At 39.4% G+C, this 20446-nt stretch overlaps 1 protein-coding gene across 1 annotated transcript in view; it reads left to right on the top strand.

Annotated features, from left to right (window-relative positions):
• Positions 1-3581: 3581 nt before the first annotated feature.
• Positions 3582-20446, top strand: part of LOC104520431 (mannosyl-oligosaccharide 1,2-alpha-mannosidase IB) — a gene marked incomplete at its 5' end in the record, with an annotated part of 78348 nt that continues 61483 nt past the window's right edge. The window contains 2 exons of the mRNA XM_010162120.2: positions 3582-3700; positions 7714-7794. Of these exons, the coding sequence (XP_010160422.2) occupies positions 3582-3700; positions 7714-7794 (200 nt within the window). The remainder of the gene's footprint in view (positions 3701-7713; positions 7795-20446) is intronic.

The following is a 20446-nucleotide window of genomic DNA, read 5'->3' as shown; positions in this document are numbered from 1 at the left end:
GCTGTGCATTTTAAGATGGAGGAAGACAGCTATGACATCATCATTGCCACTTCTGATTAGATTGTGAACCTTAGCAAGTACAGAAGAATTCAGCAGAAGCTGCTATTTAGGAACAAATGAAGAATGACATCCTCTTCACATAATCCTCCAAGAAAGAAGCTAAAAGCAATTAATTAATTCTAATCTCTAACCCAACCTAGCGTAGCCCACAAATGGTTTTAAGTTGTACCTAACTTGCAACATGGGGCAACCAAGGTGTAAGATTAAGTCTGTTGTCCTCTGTGTTGCCTTATGGCCAGCTCTGCCCTCTAGTCTTGTAGGCACAAGACTTCTGAGTATGAACTCTGCATTTTGGACTCTTCTTCCTCAGTCTTCCTCCTTAATATTCAGGAGGAAGGAATTAGTTTGTTTTGTGCTGCCTGAGTGACACTAAAGGAAGAAGACTGGGTCAACAGTCTGTTGCAAAATATTGACTTGTCATCTCTTGACCTTTTGGAAGTGTTTTCAGCCAAAAAGATTTAAAAAAACAAAGATTGTTCTTCTGAGTCTTCCTCAAGGAAGAAGTGCTGGTGTGCAGTTAGGATTGCTTACCATATATTTAAGAAGAAAAATGAAAAGTAGCCCAGATGTAGTTGAAATAGCCTACTTATGAGTAAGAAAGAAGAAAAATGAATAAATTATTATGTATTGGGATATAAATGCTATTCTGAGGAGACCATGGTAAGAACTAGTTGAGCTCTCACTAGGGGTCCAGAAACTGAACCATACAGATCTGTATCTCAGAAACAGGCACGCATCAGTGCTCAGGGAAGAAGCACGTGTGAGCAGAAGGGGCTTTGCTCAGCTATGGGATTTTTTGTACGTTTGTGGGTCTAGGAAATATAAACCTAAAAGATGAGAGAAAAGAGCAAAAGGCAACAGCAGGAGGGAGAGCCTGGACAAATTATTGGAGTGTTGACCATATGAAAGCTTTGAGTATGAACGTTTGCCTTTAATTGATTCTTAGGGACAAAAAATGCTGAGCAGTCTGGTTTGTGCTATCGGGCTGCATTTATCTCTGAGGCTGCAAACAGCGCTGGAGGATCTTGCATGAAACAGGTGGTCAGTCAATCCTCATAGGGGAGTACTGTTTTAGGTGAGAGTTTTATATAGAGGGTTGGGGGCTGACGTTTAACACTGTGAGGATGAAAGCAAATTTTATGTCTGTATTTGGTGAAGTTGTATTGTTTAACCACTATGGGATGTGTTAGGAAGCCATGGACACTTCTGGTCAATTCTGGAGAGAGCTCTGTTTCAGCAGTTTGGGCCTTTCTGCTCTCGGTCTCTGTCTGGATGCATCTGTTGGATTCATGAGGTGGCAAAAATAAACATGGGCTTTTGCATTTCCATTTTTCATGGTTCTGTGCAGAGAACTCCATGAAAAACATCTAAGTTTGTATTTTTTAAGATATTTTCTGGATGGCTGGAAAGCAGATGTTCTTGTGTCCAACATATGAGAGTACCTTATTGTGGGCACTTGAATGTACTTCTGAGATCTAGAAAACTGTGAGTGATTGTACAATGGTGTCTCAACTTTTTTTGTGGGATGGAGGGGGATGACAACACACCAGTCCATCCCCATCCAATATATTCTTCTCACCCACTGCCAGTTATAGAATATGAGAACTTACTGATGTGGTTTTTGCTGGTTTAAGTTAGAAGGTTTTTATTTTTTGAAATTATTACAAGAGGAGCTTTCAGGACTTCCAGAGGCTGTGTATCCCTATTTGTTCAAACACCATGTGTGTTTGAAAATGTTATCAATGTGGTTTAAATAAAGGAACAGAAGTTACTTTGCTATAGCAGCATTAATACATTCCACCTTTACATCAGAAATACCTTGTCAGCTAATACTGGCTACTCCTTGTGTCATGGTCTGATTTGCATATTTTTGAAGTGATAAATTAGATAATTGTCATGTTATGGTTATGAAAAGGTACACAGTTAAGCACATGCTGTAGCTCTGCTCAAAGCAACCTCCACTTCAGTGCAAGCAATGGAATTTGTTACTTGGCTGAAGGTGTTAAACCTTACAGTACTTAGGCACCCTGATGAATTCATCGCCTCAGAGTTACAGGTATGCCTGGTGGCCGATTTGTCAAAGGATATGTCTTTTAATTAATCTTACAAAAGGTAGTATGTCCCCATCTGTACTGGAATATTCTTAACAAAGGCCACTGACGTAAGGCTTTCCATATCAAGTTTAAGTTAATTAAAACAGATGCACAGCTATTTTTTAAGAAATTAGTTGGTGATTACTTTGTCAGAGACTGTTGTTTTTAATTTTTATTATTCCAGGGAAGAAATCTCTGCAAGTTAAATTAAGCTTGCATGTAAGTACCAGCCATTTAGGTGTGTAAAAGAAATACAACGGTGGTGATGGCTTCATTCAGTTATTGTTATGCTTGAGGGGAAAAAATTATCTCTAAACACGTAAAAATAAGAAATTAATTAATAGAAACAACCAAGCAGGAACACTGCGCTATAGGAATTCCATTATGGATAAAAAATACGTTTAAAAACCCCACATAAGATTGGTTTAACTTGTTAGGAGACTACTGCTATTAAATTGCTAATCATATAGTTATTGTACTGTTTTATAGAATACCAGTATGAACAGTGAAATTCGGTTACTTTCGTAGCATGCAGGAGATTTTATGCACTCCGTGAAAATAAAGAAACCCGTGGTAATTCTTGTTTCCTCTAGAAACAAAAGACCTCTACCTAATAAGGGCAACAGTTTAAGCTGGAATGGCCTGAGGAGGTCAGGACTAACATGGTCAGTGGCTCACCTACTGCCTGTTCATCCTCTCTCCCTTGTACAAACTGATGAGTTGCTCATCAATCAGCTCTAAATTGCTGCTGTTTCAAGTGAATTGCGTTTTAGGGTAAAGCACCATTGATTTTTATTTGGCTTTAAATGCTCCATTTTAAATGGGGACAATTCAGGAATCCATTAGGACTTCATGGTGTGGGTCCTTGCAAGCAGCTGCAACATCCTGGGGTTGTGGCTTTATCAGTCAAGCCAAGCCAGGGCATCCCTACTCATCAGTCCATGCTTTCAGTGACTTGGTAGCTTCCATAATTGCAAAACTTCGAACATTTCAATAGTAAATGTTGGGAAATGTCATGCATTACTCCAGATACCAATTGCTTTACCTTCCATATGCTGTGCTTTTTTTTTTTTCTTTTAACACTTCTGTCCTAGAATTACTAATAACTATTTGCACCTGAATGCCTTTCTTCTTTTTTTTTTTTTTTTTTTTTTTTGTGTCGAAGTACAGTTGCTCATGTTCAGGTTAAGAAAACAGATGAGAAAGTTTTTTCTATCTTTAGTCTTTTTTCTCCCCAGATGCTTTGAAAGAGAAGTGTGATCCTCTTGTATAGCTGCTAATTCCTTACTAATTTTGATTATTCTTTGTACTATCGTCTTTGTAGTAACTTTGTTTTGTTACTGCTTGGATTACTTTGTCATGCTTGTGATGTTTAAGAAAAGTAATGAAATAATAACTTCTAATAGAAATCCTTCTTTTTACGTGTAGGAAATTCACAATTGGGTGCTACCATAGTAGATGCATTGGATACTCTTTATATCATGGGGCTTCACGATGAATTCAGAGAAGGACAAGAGTGGATTGACAAAAATCTTGATTTCAGTGTGGTGAGTAGAACTTGCCCTAACATTTTTCTAGTCCTTTTCACAGTGTTGTTCTTGTGGGGAGAAGAGGTCTTTTAGCTGCAACTTAGAAAACTTATGCTTCAAAGTATCAGAAGTTCAGATATAAGCTTTAGTGAAGTTTTCTGTGTTTGTAACTTTTTGTATTTTGAAAAAAAAACCCTCAACCCTTTCACATGTTAATTACAAGTAAAGATACATCCATATATTGTATTTTCAAAGTACAAATCATTATTGGATAGTGGAAGAAAGATAAAGTGGTCAGTGAGACCAAACAGGGCCTCAGAAATGAGCACAGAAAGATGAGGCTTTACTGTCTGATAGTAGCTGGAAATAACTGAGCTGTGAAAGACAATTTCCCCCCAAACCATGGTGTATAAATTACTTAACAATACAATCTCTTCTTCTCCCATGTCCTTAAGATGTTTTAACATGAAGAATGCCACTTGAGTTGTCTTAGACTCAGAACCTGTAGGCAATCAAATCTCAGAAGAATTTCCCAGCTGGTCATACAGCATCTAGGTTTGTGTGCACAAAGTTTAGAAGCATTAAATGGAAGACATGGCTCTATTTTATCCTTGTTGATTAGTGTTCTTATTACTAATTTTAGGACTGTGTCACAGACTCTGTGACAGAATTTGTATTTCAGTCCTTCTTGGGCTTGCCCTGTGGTTCCAAAAATAATTTTTCATTCAGTAATGCACAAAATGAAACATAGATATATTGTCAGAATTGAGCAGATGCTTATTGTTGGTTTTTGTATTATATCCTACATTTCAGAAAGGATTTGTTTGGGTTTTTTCCTTTTGTTTTATGCATTGACAGTCTGGCAAACATTAAAGAAATTCTACTCTGTGTTTTTTTTCAGTTAATGCCAGATAATTATTCAGTCTAAAACTGAAGACCCTAAATATATCAGAGGCAGATCTGGTTCGTGACCATATGAGGAACCTGAACATAAATAAGTCTATGGGACCTGATGGAATGCATCCCGGAGTCCTGAGGGAATTAGCTGATGTAGTTGCCAAGCCCCTCTCCATGATATTTGTCTCATGGCAGTTGGGTGAAGTCCCTGGGGACTGGAAAATGGGAAACGGTGCACCCATTTTTAAAAAGGGCAGAAAGGAGGACCCTGGGAATGACCAACCTGTCAGGCTCACCTCTGTGCCTGGGAAGATCATGAAACAGATCCTCCTAGAAGCTATGCTAAGGCACATAGCGAACAGGGAGGTGATTTGGGACGGCCAGCATGGCTTGACCAAGGGCAAGTCCTGCCTGACCAACGTAGTGGCCTTTTATGATGGAGTGACTACATCAGTAGGCAAGGGAAGAGCTACAGATGTCATCTGTCTGGACTTCTGTAAGGCCTTTGGCATGGTCCCTCATGATATCCTTCTCTCTTAATTGGAGAGATATGGATTTGATGGGTGGACTGTTCGGTGGATAAGGAACTGGTTGGATGGTCACATCCAGAGGGTAGTGGTCTACAACTAAATGTCCAGATGGAGATTGGTGATCACTGGTGTCCCTCTGGGGTCCGTACTACTGGGACCAGTGCTGTTTAGCATCTTCATCAGTGACATAGATAGTGGAATCAGGTGCACCCTGAGCAAGTTTGCAGATGACACCAAGCTGAGTGGTGTATTTGATATGCCTGAGGGACAGGATGCCATCCCGAGGGACCTGGACAAGCTTGAGAAGTGGACCTGTGCAAACCTCATGAGGTTCAACGAGGCCAAGTGCAATACAAGTTGGGGGATGAAGGGATTGGGAGCAGCCCTGAGGAGAAGGACTTGGGGACAGTGGGGGGTAAAAAGCTGGACATGAGCTGGCAATGTGCACTTGCAGCCCAGAAGGCCAACCGTGTCCTGGGCTGCATCCCCAGCAGCGTGGCCAGCAGGTCAAGGGAGGGGATTCTTCCCCTCTACTCTGCTCTGGTGAGATCCCCCTGCAGAGCTGTGTCCAGCTCTGGGGTCCTCAGCATAGGAAAGTCATGGACCTGCTGGAGCTGGTCCAGAGGATGTCACAAAAGTGATCAGAGGGATGGAACAGCTCTCTTATGAAGAAAGGCTGAGAGGGCTGGGGCTATTCAGCCTGGAGAAGAGAAGGCTCCAGGGAGACCTTATCATGGCCTTTCAATACTTGACGGGGGCCTATAAGAAAGATGGGGACAGACTTTTTATCAGGGCCTGTAGTGATAGGAAAAGGGGTGATGGTTTTAAACTAAAAGAGGGCAGATTCAGACTAGATGTAAGGAAGAAATTTTTTCCAGTGAGGTTGGTGAAACTCTGGCCCAGGTTGCTCAGAGAGGTGGTAGAAACCCCATCCCTGCAAACATTCAAGGTCAGGCTGGACGGGGCTCTGAGCAACCTGATCTAGTTGAAGATGTCCCTGCTGTCTGCAGAGGGGTTGGACTAGATGATCTTTAATGGTCCCTTCCAACCCAAACCATTCTATGATTCTATGTTGCTGCTGTCTGCAACGGGGTTGGAGTAGATGACCTTTAAAGGTCTCTTCCAACCCAAACCATTCTATGGTTCTGTAATAATGGTTCCATTATGAGGGTGAACTAAATTACTGCCTGAATTTCATCTGATCTGAGGCAATCTCAATATAAATTTGCAGAATTAATCTAGGATTTGGGTGGAAGGAATTTACATGACCCACTGGGGTTCAATTACAGCTTTCTCTATCAAAAAACATTTCTGAAGGTTAATGAGTTGTCTTACATGTAGCAGACTTAAGTAATTTCCTTATATGCTTTGATGTTTATAAAGAAATAAATACATAAATCTGTTATTTTTGGATTCTTTTACTGGGAAATGGAAATAATTGGTTTCAGTCTACGCTGTACCATTGCTTGTGTGATTCATGACTTCAGTAGGTATTGAGTGGAATCGTATGTTACATTGTTCAAATTTTTCTTTTATCACCTGTATGTCAATAAAAATACATCTTTTACTAAAAACCTGTATTTGGGGGTATTTGAAACTTCAGAATTTAATCATCAGTGCTATTTGAGGAAGTAGTTAAAGTATTCATATAATCTTTCTGAAATTAGTATAAGCAGAATGCATGATACAACCACAGGTGCCATAGAAATAGTGTGAAAGGAAAGATATACCTATAAATATAATCTGAACTGTGAATTAATAATTGGTCAACTTGTACAGTGTACATCCAGTGACTTTTCTGGACAAAAGGAAAGGCTCCCTTATCTCAAAATCTTTTAATAAAACTACATTTCTATGTCTAATGTGTTGAATGAATAGAAGTTTATGGGGGAGACAGATGGGGTGTATGCAGGCAAAGGAGTAAATGGGGTGCAGAGAGAGGCAGAAAGATGCTAGAACTAGCTAGTTCCTCTTCATTTTTCAGTGAGTTAGATGAGTCAAAACATACTGGTGAATTTAGCCCAAGGGTATTAATGTGGAGGAAGGCAGTAAAATGGTATCTTCCCTTGAGTTTCTCAGTGGTCTTGCTGTACTTAACTGTTGTAATGTTAGATACATAAAGGCTATTCCTAGAGAGAGTCTGTTAAAATGAAGCTCTGAATTTGAGATTGCACATTGATAATTCAAGTTAAGAAAGCACATTACAGGAATTCTCTAATTATTACTCTGTTTTATCCTGTAAACCCAGAAGATTTGATGTTATATATGCTTAAAAGAAAAAGATGCTGAATTACGGAAATGTACAGTCCTTGCCTTCTTTCCCATCATCTCCAAACAACTTTAATTGCACTTTGTGGTGATAATATGATTAGAGAGCAGCAGAAAAACTATTTTGATTTTTAAAAATCAGTTAAAGCTTTAACTAGAATTATCACTTGGTGTCGTGAAGATGCGCACAGGAATTTCACTATGGCTCTAGATACTGAAACAGTACAAACCCTTGCGGCCATGTTGGTTCTGGGGTATGTACTTGCCTCTTCCTTGATTTTTTTTTTTTTCTTTCATTAGAGTTGGTTAATTATTTACTCTTTCTTCCTGTTCTAGAATTCTGAAGTGTCTGTTTTTGAGGTCAACATTCGCTTCATTGGTGGTCTTCTAGCAGCATACTACCTTTCAGGACAAGAGGTAAGCAGACTGGAAGGTGTCTGTGAAGTTTAATATATTCTAGCAAATATTGTATATGAAGAATTTTCTAGACTCTTGGTTTCTCAGTAGTTTGTAAACTAATCTTACAGCAGTAAGTTGTCTAAAGCAACTGAATTCTTAGAGTATGGAATCTTTAAAGCTTGTTTCTGTGCAGGTCTTGGCCAGTTAAGGACCCTTTGTTAGATCTTTGAAACATTTCTTTTATCAAGTTGTTTTCAAATCCACTTGAGTAAACATCAGCCTGAAATGTCAAGTCACTAGCTTCTCATGCCGACAATAACTTGTTTTTATATGCTGTAACTCCATGAAGGTAGAAATAATAGTTTTGCCAATTGTCCTGCAAGGCTGTTTGCTTCACAAAAGCGCTACACAATCTTCTTACCATTTTCTCAGTAACAAGCTGAAAAATACCAAGCCAATTTCATCCCACTTTTGAAACTTCTATTAAAAAAGGTTGGAGACTTAGACTTCTGAGTGCTTTTCCAAACCCATGCTTAGTTTGAAAGCATGCATATACTCAAAGACTTGCAGCCATCAATTACATCGATGACATGATGGTCCTTCTGTAGTCCACTACCTCAAATATTAGGCGTCCAGCCATTTTTCATGGCTTCAGGTTTGATACATTTTCAAATCTTCATACATATCTTCCCCCTTTGTTTAGGGGAGCAACACATGCATATCAAGTTCTTGGGGATTTTGAGCCCACAGCCCTAAAATTAACCAAGAGAAATCCCGTATTTGTTGACTTTGGCATCATCCTGGGATTTCTGAATTTTCTCTTGTAGGAGTATGAAGAGCTTAGTGGCAAAGCACGAATCTAGTTTATATCTTGAAAGAAATTGCTAGTTTATTTTTCGTCAGGTACTATCTCTTCACCTTTTTTACTGTCCATACTCACTGAGCCACTTTTCTGCAGAGGAATGAACTGCAAGCAGTCCTTCCTGCTGCACTGATTTATGTGATCTGTTGTAGGACGCCCAAAGGAAAGGAGAAGCACGTAATTTTGCTCCTTTCTTTTCTTTGTAGCAACTAGAGAGCCGAGCTTGCATTCATGGCAGTGAGCCTTTCTCTGCCTCCAAAATCTGTCAGGCTTAGGTCTTCCATCAGTTTCCTCACAGCTCAGTAAGGGTTTTACCCTCAGGGAGTTACCCTATTCCCCAGTGTTATAAGTCAGACTTTTAAACTGATTCCTGTGGCACCTCTTCAGGAGACAGCCTTTGTAGTAGCTGTCACTTGTGTTAAAAAAGTGGTGAAATTCAAGCCCTGGTAGCTTACACTTTTGCCCTAACGAAAGAAGACATAAAAATCACTGAATTATCAGCTTGTATTAATTTGAGACAGCTCCTGATTTTCATCTAGGTCATCATTTTTAACCTACTAGTTTTATTTTTAAGGCCCCCAGAACAGAAGCTTTCTTTTGCTGTTAGCAAGGAAGGCTGCTTGTTGTTTTTATTTCTGTAGCAAAGAAATTTCATGGAGACCTGTCTGAGCTCTCGCATGCACTTTCCAGCTTGTGCCAAGGAGCAGCTGAAGTAGCTAAGTTGGTGTGGTGGTTTTAGCCTGGCTGGCAGACAAACACCAAACAGCTGCTCGCTCACCCTCCCCTAATGGGACAGGGGAGAGAATCAGAAGGGTCAAAGTGAGAAAACTTGTGGGTTAAGATAAAAACCATTTAATAATTGAAATAGAACAAAAATAAAATAATAATAACAATGATGATAACAGTAATAACAGAATATTCAATTGAGTTATGCACAGTGCAGTTGCTCCCCACCTGCTGACCGATGCCCAGCCTGTCCCCAGCCAGCAATTCTGGAGCAGAGACAATCCAAAAACTGAAACTGCAGTCCTGGAGATAGCCTGAATGATCTGAGAAAGATCCCTCAGCTTTCTAGTCCACCCACATTTATATACTGAACATGACGTTATATGATACCAAATCCCATACTGAAATCAAAACACAGCACTATTCTAGCTGCTGAGAAGAAAATTAGCTCTGTCCTAACAAAACCTGACATCTGGAACCGTTAGGAATAGTCATGGTAGTTCCTACTGTAGAGCAAGTGACCTCAGCAGCATGTTGAAGGATGCTTCTTTTCCATAAATCTGTATTTCTGTTGCTTGGAGCTCAGATCACGTTAAGTACTATACCATCACTGAAACCTTCAAGCACTGAGTAGAGCAGTCCCACATCATCTTTTCAGCTAGGAGTGTTGATCCTGTCTCTGGATAACTAACTTAAACTGGAGCATGCTCCTTGGAGACATCTACTGTCAATATGACAAACTTCAGAGAAAGAGCAAAGATCTGTCATCGTACCTGGATTGTTTGTATAGATCAATACCACACTCATGCACAAGCATCTTAAGAACTTTTTTGCCCCAATATGCAGATGGGTGCAGCCCCACACAGCCGAAACACATGCTTTGCCTGCCTTTGTAAAGCTGGGTATTCCTTTTCTTTTCAGTTGCTTCTAACCACTTGGTACAGTCAGAACAAGCTCCTTTGCTTGAAGAGTTTTCATCAGCGCATTTTGTTTCTTTCCTTCTTTGACCCTCTGTCTTTCCTAAATTTTGGCTATTGAGCTGACTTTTTTGGTTTTTAAAATGTTTTTATGGCATCAGTCTCTCCAATGGCCTTTAAATGCTTTGTGGCTTGTGGTAGAAGATTATTCCTGTCAAGTGTTCATATATATTATCTTTATTTTCCCAAAGAAAAACTAATTTTAAAAAAGAGTGTTCAGACTGCATTTCTTACAAAATAGTGTGACAGATAGGACTGCTTTTGGTACCAGAGAGACTACTTCATTTGCCAAGTCAGATGGTTTCTCTGCAATTTGTCAGTGGGTAAGACAAGGGAGAGAACTTGAGGCTTTTCAGTAACTGAGCCCAGGAGAGAAGCATGTGCTTATGGTGAGAACTCCTTGGAGCTGAAACCAGGTTTGTTTGAGATGTGATTTCCAATCTAGTCTTCTCTCTTATGTTCCCAAGAAGGGAAGGTATTCCTTACCTCAGGATTGGGACATGCTTAATTTCTTTTTTACTGCATTTAGACATGTGAGGAGACACTTCTTAGCCACTGCTAAGACAGGCAAGCCTGATTCCAAGTGTTTGGATGTTTTGCCTGATCAGATTGTGAACATGCATGTGGGCTTATGCCTCAAAGGGAGTCTCAGTCTATTGGATCCTTTGTTCTTCAAGCTGTCATGTATTTGCTCATATTCCCTTCACACACCTTCTTGATATTCCAATCCCCATCTCCCTTCCTCCAAGCCTCTGCTTCTATAAGATGATTGCTGTGTACTGGTTTAGAAGGCTATCATACTAACTTACATACTTTCACATGTCTTGTTTGATGTACTGAAAAAAAGGTTCAGTACAAGGAACAGACTGCTTGAGATTTATTTCGTTTTTCCCCTTTTAACTTATGTAAATTCAGTTTAGGTCAACAATGCGAGTTACTGCTGTTTGGTGAAGTTATAAAAGCCATTCTTATTTCATTTTGACTCCTATCACTTAGTGCTGTTAAAGTTGCTATAGTGACAACCACAAAAGAGAGTGTCCAAGACTCAGCATCAGCTGTGGAAGTTCAGCTGTGGAAGTTCAGTCATTTTTAATTGGCCACACTTGGAAAATTTGATAATCAGCATGATTTATCTATATGCTTTTGTCCTTTGTATGGAGAGAGTAATTGTGCTTGATAGGATTAGGATTTTACCTGATTATGAGTTATAATGCTAGATATTGATCATAATTTTTAAGTACAGCTGGCTGTTAGTTTAGATAAAGTTGTCCTGTTTACTGCTTTTATTAGAAACATACTAATTTTTAAAAAGTTAGTGTGACTAGTGGCATGACTGTGGTCTCCATGGTATATTTTAACTGTCCTGTTACTGGTATTGCTTAGAGAAGCATCAACTGTGATCATGGTTTCAATGATGCTGGTTACAGTTGATGGTAAAATTTTAAACCTTTCATATTAAGTTGGTATGTGTTGCTGTCCTTTTTTTCAGTAAGTCCACTCTTGCTCACTGCAGTGGATGGGGAGTAATTAAATATATCTCTTTTACAATCAAGAAAAAAAGCTGCTGTTTTTAGCAACTAACAACTTGTCTTAAAATGCTGTAGGCTTGTCCTGTCCAGTGTTAAGTCACAGACTTTTCTTTGTGAAGCATGACACTTGCAAATTTTTGAACAGCTCAACCTTTTATATGTGGGAGTTTCTGCTGGACTTGAGTGATGAGCACGTAAAGCTGAAGTTTGAGGATGCGTTTTCATGTCCCTCTGACCAAATGTCTTGGTTGTCTGGCCTCCCTGTACCTTTCTGTTTCCAGAGTGACTCAGCATACTTCCTTGTATCAGAAGTGGTGTAGCCAGCAGGACTAGGGATCATCCCATTCTACTGTTTGCACTGGTGAGGCTGCACCTTGAGTACTGTGTTCAGTTTTAGGCCTTCTTGCTACAGGAAAGACATGGAGGTGCTGGAGCATGTCCAGAGAAGGGCAATGAAGCTGGTGAAGGGTCTGGAGTGCAAGACTGATGAGGAACAGCTGAGGGAACTGGGGTTGTTTAGCCTGGAGAAAAGGAGGCTGAGGAGAGACCTTCTTGCTCTCTACAACTACCTGAAAGGAGGGTGTAGCAAGATGGGTCTCAGTCTCTTCTCCCAAGTAACAAGTGATAGGTCAAGAGGAAATCCCCTCAAGTTGTACCAGGGGAGGTTTAGGTTGGATATTAGGAAAAATTTGGAAGGGTTATCAAGCATTGGAACAGGCTGCCCAGGGAACTGGTGGCTTCTCCATCCCTGGAGCTATTTAAAAAACATGTAGATGTGGTGCTTTATTTACATGTTTTTGTACTGTTGAAACACCTCTCCTATGAGGACAGGCTGAGAGAGCTGGGGCTGTTCAGCCTGGAGAAGAGAAGGCTCCGGGGAAACCTTATTGCACCTTTCAATACTTGAAGGGGGCCTATAAGAAAGATGGGGACAGAATTTTTAGCAGGGCCTGTAGTGGTAGGACAAGGGGGGATGGTTTTAAACCAAAAGAGGAGAGATTTAGACTAGATGTAAGGAAGACATTTTTTACTCTGAGGGTGGTAAAACCCTGGCCCAGGTTTCCCAGAGAGGTGGTAGAAACCCCATCCCTGGAAACGTTCAAGGTCAGGCTGGATGGGGCTCTGAGCAACCTGATCTAGTTGAAGATGTCCCTGCTCACTGCAGGGGGGTTTGGACTAGATGGCCTTTAAAGGTCCCTTCCAACCCAAACCATTCTATGATTCAATTTCTTCTTTAATGCTCCTCTCAGTGAGTAGGCGTATTCTTTTTTTCTGATCATCAAGAAGTTGTTGCTTGTTTTGATCTGCTTGCTCTGTGTTGTTTCTGTTTTTTAATTGTATCACAAGCTCTAGAATGCATCTTCTAAGGTTGTTGGTTTGAGTATGGGTTTCCCCTGCAGAAGTCTGTGTGCTGACTGTAGTACAGTGCTACATCCACTCCTCTGTTCCAGATCTGAGGTGGTGGGTAGGTCGCAGGCTGCTTAGGAAGTATTGCTTTGTCCTGCAAATGTGTGAAATGCAAACCCAGTCGGAGGGGAGATCACAGGGGAAGAGCTAGGCATCACTCAGACCTCTTGTGCAGGAGACTTTGCAGCTCTGTGTGTGTCTAACACTTGTCTTTATATGCACACGGGATGAACCTTCTTTTCTTAATCTTTTCTGTAAAACTGTATGCATGTGTCCCATAAATCCATGAAGGTTTACAGTATTCTTCTGAGAGTACGTGTTATCATGCTAATTTCAGACATCAATAATTGCAGAGTGGGTAGTCTTAATTATAAAAACACTGCAGATATTAACTGGATTTGGGTGCTTCAGTGAGCAGAAGTGTGCCTGTACCTTTTCTCAGCAATTAGCACTCTGATTGCCCATGGCCCTCATTTACAGATTAGAGTCCTTAAAACTTTGGAAAACTCAACACATTTTCTAAAGGAAAATGAACCAGAAAAAGGAATGCAGTAGCTAGCAGTGATCTCTGAAAACTCAGATTTAACAGTCTTGCCTAGCATTCTTGTAGGATGTAAATCTGTAATAAAATGTAGGATGTAGGTCTGTAATAAAACCAAACACTGAGCGAACATGGGTTCCTCCCCACAGAAGTTCATCCACAGCTGTTTGCAGCAGGATTCAGAGGATGTTTCCAGTTCTTGAGTATGTTCTGATTTGTAAAGAAATCCAGGTGACTCAGAATTAGGATTTGTAAGTGATACTTAGCTCATTTTGTAGAAGTCCCTAAAGAGCTTTGTAAGGTGTGCAGGAGTAACCCCATCTTGCCTTTAGAGTAACTGAGCATCTTATCTGGTATGAAGAGCATTTGTCTGTGTGGAGTCCACAAGGTTCCTGTTGACTGCTTGCTTTTCTTCATGAAGTAGAGCTTCACATTCATTAAAACTCATGGTGTGGCTGGTAGTGGCAAACAAAACCTTCCTGCTGGCAATAATGAGTGGAATTGCAGAAGCCTGGGGATGGGTGGAGAGTCAGTTGTTGCACAGAGTATGTGGCTGTGCTTGAGAAATGGTGTCAAGTAGGGAAAACAAAGTGAATATTTTTCTAATATTCTAATGGCTGTTGTGTGATAGTGGCAGGAGGACACTTACACCATTATGACAGTGTTCTTGTCTGCTGCTGATTTGTCAGCACAACAAAAACGATAGCTTATTGTTTTATTTTTGTTGAACAAAGTTACTTGTGGTATTTGCAATATATTTTTAAAAATTGATTATTTACTGTGTTTACCTTTGCCAGCCTTAGATATAAAGCAGTTCCTTCACATGATTGTCTTTCTTATCTTTATTAACACCATCAAAATGACATCTCTTTCTGGGCAAGATAATGATATCATTCATGTGGATAAATCCAGTGTGAAATCTCATTTAAAATAGAGAGTGAGGACTGTTAAGTACTTGATAATCTGTTAACAGATAATCAAAGTAATTCTTCCCAGGAAGCTCACAGGCAACATCTTCCATTCAGGAAGCCTCCGTAATAAAATTATTTTATATAAGCCAGTGAATATCCCCAACAAATGACCTAAATAGATAAAGTAGAGGTCTTCAGTAAGCAAGACAATATATTTTATGAACTGGGTTCACAGAAGTTTTTACTGTACCTATGAAGGGACTTAACTGAATTAAGTCTTCAAAGGTTTAAAATCTCAGAAGAGGACATAAACAATGCTGTTATTTGTCCAATAAAGATGAGATTTCAGTTTGTTGCCAGCAGATGAGCTACTTATTCATAAGTGGTGGTGACAGCTCACTGGTCTCTAACAGGACACAGCCTGAAAAAAAAAAAAAGTTTTTTTGTTGAATTTTAAAGCATTGTCACATAGTGGACATTGCCACCACTGCTTGATGCAGTGCAGATTGTAATCCTTGTGCAGTTTCTGTTTACCAGACTTGTAGTAGACCATTTTCTTGATTGGCAGATGGCACTTAGCCTGATTTATTGCTGCATCTTGGTGCCACATGGCACCCAAAGAGGAAGAAAGGAGAGGAAAACTAACTTAATTGCAATTTTATTTCCTCTAAGTCTTGATTTGAAGTAGGTTTTCCTGTTAGTACAACATGCTTTAAACTGCTGGAAATAAAGGACAAGCTCTTTTAGCAATAGAAAATACAGTAACTACACAGTAATAGCCACTCCTAAAGCTCACTCTTTGGTCATGTTTCTGTAGAAGGCTATAAAAGCTAAGAAAGAATAGATCATTTGTAACTATTCCCATGCCATGTGTCTCCTGATAACCACATTTTTGTCTCCTTCTTCAGTAGTTTAACTGTCATACTGATGCTGATGGGTACCAGTGACAGCAAGCACAGTATCTTTCTTACCTGTTATTTTTCCAGACATTCGTTTACTTGCATTGCTCTTGACACAGTAACACATGAATTTCTACGCACTGAGTTTTTCTACATTCTTTCCTCCTACATTGGCATCTGCATTGAGGGTTTTCATGCTTGATCTGATCCAGAAAGGAAGTATAGCGTTCTTTTTCGTCAACTGAAAACACAGTTCTTCAGTAGAATTTTTTTTTTCCCCCACTTTAAAATGAAACAAAAATATAACTCCAGATGTGTCAGCACTTTAAAACCAGGCATCTTTAGCTGATTTTGCCTTTTGGAACTTGTCTTCATTCAGTGCTAATTATTATGTTTCCCTCTTAAAAAGGAGTTTGAATATTAAAAACTGTTTGGACAAGATCAGGTACTGTGAGAGAAAAATAAATGCCACGCACGAATGCTACAAAAAACTGCTAAGCAAAACCACTAAAAACTATCAAAAACACTAATGAAAATGCTGTTGCCTCTAATGATGTTCACCTATCACATGATAAAGCTGGTGAGGTCTTCTAATCTGTGAGCAATCAAGAGGATGCTAAACTGTCTGCAGTAGTACTGTATTGCCATTTATGAACTGGATAATCAGCTACCAAATCTTTAAATAAATTGTCAAGAAGCTCTCTAGCCTGTTAACATTCATTTTTTTAAAATCCAAATGTAAAATTGCAGATAAATACCTAAACCAAAAGAACACAATTATGTCTGTTCAGAAAAGGTAATTTAAGGTGACTAAGGTATCTGTGAGGCAGGCAGTCTGATTTCACTCCTCCTCCCCATCCCAGGAAATTAGTTAATGGAAAATAAGAGATCATCAGTATAGAAGTGATTTGGCAAGAAAATGTTCTTGTAAGAATTTATAGCTGACTGTGGATTTGCTCATGTTGAAATGGAAAGTAAATAGAAAACTCTGGAGAAATTTAATCAATTGGTCACCATGCCCTGTATAAATTAAGTCCATTTTGATGTTGACAAACGTGTAGATGTGGACTGTAAGCTATAAGAAAAAAACCCCAAACAATAGAACAAAGGGGATACATTTTGAGTAGTTGTGACTTCAAGAGTATGTGGAACTCACAAAAAGAAAGCAGCTCAGTTTGAATTTTTAGTATGAAATCCTGTAGCAAAAGACCTGTGAGCATTTGGATTTATAAATAGGAGCTTTGAATACGAGGAGGAATTTATTTCTGTTTAAGTCATTAATAAAGGATCACTGTTGGTATGCTGTAAACGTCTTTGTGATCATGTTCTTAAGAGGATGTGTAAAAATAGTGGAAGTGATGGAAAAATCATGAAAAGATAGAGAAGTTAACTGATAGTTATGCTTCTTGGACACATGAATAGTGAGTGTGTTGTATATGACAGTGCAGATATGTCTCTGGAAGAAATGTTTCACTTAAATACTACTTACTGACAGACCCATAAAGGTGGCTTGGTAATTATGTTTTATTATATGCAGAAGATCAAATCATTGCTCTGTTGAGCCTTTTTGATTTTTGTTTGCATGGCATAAAAGAAGAAACTTTTGTCTTATTTCTGGCCCTAGGATCTATAAATTATTCTGCAGGAGTGTTTAGGGTGTTTATCTTACCATTTTTCAAAATAAATGTCTGTTTTTTTCAAGAGCCCTGCAGAATTTATGCAACTGTGAAGATTTGATGCTTACTAATTCATTGCTCATAGCTTTTGTTTGCCAACTAATTTTCTGTCAGAACTTGGCACTAATATATATATTAACTGTAGATAAGCTAAATGTTTCTGTAAATCTGTGAAAACAAGCCAGTTCATCAGATTTTTAAAAACCCATGAAAAACTATTTATTAATTTTCATCAGGTATGATGTAATTACATGTATTTCACATCTGACATTGTGTAGAGTATGTGTTTTTGAAGATGTAAAAGCTATGTGATTTTATTTTTACTATTTTTTTTTTCCTACACTGTCTGTGATGTTCGCATTGTAATTTGTCACATCATGCGAATGAGAGGAGGGAGGCTGTGTGTTTAATGGGTGAACATAGTGTGAAACAATATGTAATTTCTTCTCTGTTTAACTTTTTTGTAAAGGCAAACACAGTCTAAAGGGGACTGAGTAATTTCTGGCAAAGTCTAAAGGGGAAATCGAGATTAATTTAAAATTGAAAGCTTGGCAGCACATTGAAGAGAAACAGGAGACAGAGGAATAACTGAGAAAGTGGAAATTGATATAATGTAAGCACAGAGCTGAAGGACAAAAAAGATGACATGGCAGAGAAAAATATATGGGAAATTAAAGAGATATTTGACATGAGTGGAGAATACATTGGGAGCAGGTGTTACCAAAAAAAGCCAGTGTCAAGAGAGATTAATAATCAGAGAGAGCAGACATTTTTTATTGCATGAAGAGGTTTCTCATAAGACTTGTAAGTATAGCACAAATAACTTAATTACATTACTTCAGAACAATTTCTTAAGGTTCCTAATACACATTTTTCTTCTTAAAAACCCCAGAGAGACTGGATCACTGGTTGGGTTGGGACCTTCCAGGAGCATAATGCAGTCTCTTAACTCAGTAGAACAACTGGTAGTAGCAAAATACTAAGGATCACTTATTAATTAAAAAACCCCCCTCAAGATTCTTTTTTACTATTTGCTTTGCCTGGGTGTGTTTGGTGACAAAAGCATGTTGAGAGGCTGATATATTAGGGTCAATTCTAGGTCTGAAGAATTTGTTCTGGAGATGAGAAAGCGTTCTTCCCCTGTCAGATTCCACAAGATGTTTCTCATACACCTATTCCTTACAACTATGCTTTTGGCACTCCCTCCATGGTCCCTTGTTATGTCTTGTCTGCTTTAGCCCTCTGTTCACTCCCTGTCCTTTCTCCTGATGCCTTTTGTTTCTTCCCTTCAGTTCCTATTCGTACCCTCTTAAAAACATCTCCATGGCATTTCACCTTGTATGAGGTGGGGGATGGAAGCCCAAAGCTCTGTGCTGATCTTCTGTGCCTTGATGGTTCTTCTATTTGGTTTCCTGATGGCCATTCAGATTAATTTTTCTCTCTTCTCTTCCTCCATTCCCTTTTTCCACAGCCTCTAAATCAGTCTTTCGTGTTGCCAGCAACTAGTGGGAGAACAGTTAAGCCAGATGCCAGACATTGTCTGTGCTCTCACATCTGGTTCCCTGTGCTGCAGTAGCTCCCATAACAAGAAGAAATAATCTGAAAGCAGAGTATTTTAAAAGCCCATTTAGAATCATAGAATCGTCTTGATTGGAAAAGATCTTTAAGATCATCAAGTCCAACCAAAAACTTAACACTGCCAAGTCCACCTCTAAACCATATCCCTAAGCACTACATCTGCAGGTCTTTTAAATACCTCGAGGGATGGTGACTCTGCCACTTCCCTGGGCAGCCTTGTTGCTTGACAACCCTTCCAGTGAATAAATTTCTCCTAAAATCCAATCTAAACCTCCCCTGGCACAACTTGAGGCCATTTCCTCTTGTTCTATACTTGTTACTTGGGAGAAGAGACTGCGACCCACCTGGCTACACCTTCCTTTCAGGTAGTTGTAGAGGGCAAGAAGGTCTCTCCTCAGCCTCCTTTTCTCCAGGCTAAACAACCCCAGTTCCCTTAGCCACTCCTCATAACACGTGCTCTAGAACCTTCACCAGCTTCATTGCTCTTCTCTGCTTCTCTGGACACGCTCCAGCACCTCCATGTCCTTCTTGGAGGGAGAGGCCTAAAACTGAACACAGGACTCGAGGTGCAGCCTCACCAGTGCCGAGTACAAGGGAGATAATCACTGCCCTGCTTCTGCTGGCCACACTACTTCTGATGCAAGCCAGGATGCCATTGGTCTTCTTGACCACCTGTGCTCACTGCTGGCTCATATTCAGCTGGCTGTTGACCAACATCCCCAGGTCCTTTTCCACTGGGCAGCTTTCCCCTTACATCCTTGGAGCGTGCTTAAGCATGAGTGATTGTGATTAGTATATTTTACAAATTCAAGATTGTTGCTTCTAGATCTGAGACAATTTATTTACAAAGGGGACTAATCTGGCAGGTTAATACTGCTTGTGCAGGGAAACTTACAGTAAAGAAGTCAAGAGATATGAGAAGAAGGAAAGATAAAGCACAAAAATTGCCTGGGCTGAAATCAACTTTCTTGTAATAATAACAGAAGAGAAAATCAACTCAAAACTGCCATGGTTTTTGGCTCAGTTAGGCAGGATGAGAAACAGTGCATTATATCTTCCTGGAATGATCAGATCAAGGAGACATTTATATGCCGGATTTTCATTGCATTTGTTCTGAATTTTAAGTGATCTATGATGTTGGCTGATTGGTGTAAAGTACCTCACATTTGAAGCCCCTTTAAAAATATAGAATGTGTAACTTTTCTACTTAGATATGCATGAAACCCATGCCAAGGAGGCTGATGCAGCTGTTGAAATGAACAGAAATTATACTGTTTAATTGAGGTATTATTAGCCAGTGCCAGGTAGTTTAAATGTGATTAGCTGGTTGTCCAGTGCATACCAAATTTTTATATCTAGATCTTCTAGAGCAAAAATTTCAAATATTTCTAATAAGCTGATATATGCACAAACTTTCTCGTGGATTTTTCAAAAATATCGGTAGTGTGAAAACAATGAATATTTCATTAGATCCTAAGATGCCTCAGTCAACAGTAACTATGTTCCTCACGTCTGTTGTCCAGGAAAGCAGCTTTGGAAAACTTTAGTAAAAGATAAAGATAGT

The sequence above is a fragment of the Antrostomus carolinensis genome, unplaced genomic scaffold (genome assembly GCF_000700745.2).
Source record: "Antrostomus carolinensis isolate BGI_N321 unplaced genomic scaffold, ASM70074v2 scaffold6062, whole genome shotgun sequence".
In the NCBI taxonomy this organism is placed as follows: Eukaryota; Metazoa; Chordata; class Aves; order Caprimulgiformes; family Caprimulgidae; genus Antrostomus; species Antrostomus carolinensis.
Note: the sequence above shows the minus strand (reverse complement) of the source record. Positions and strands in the feature narration are given on the sequence as shown.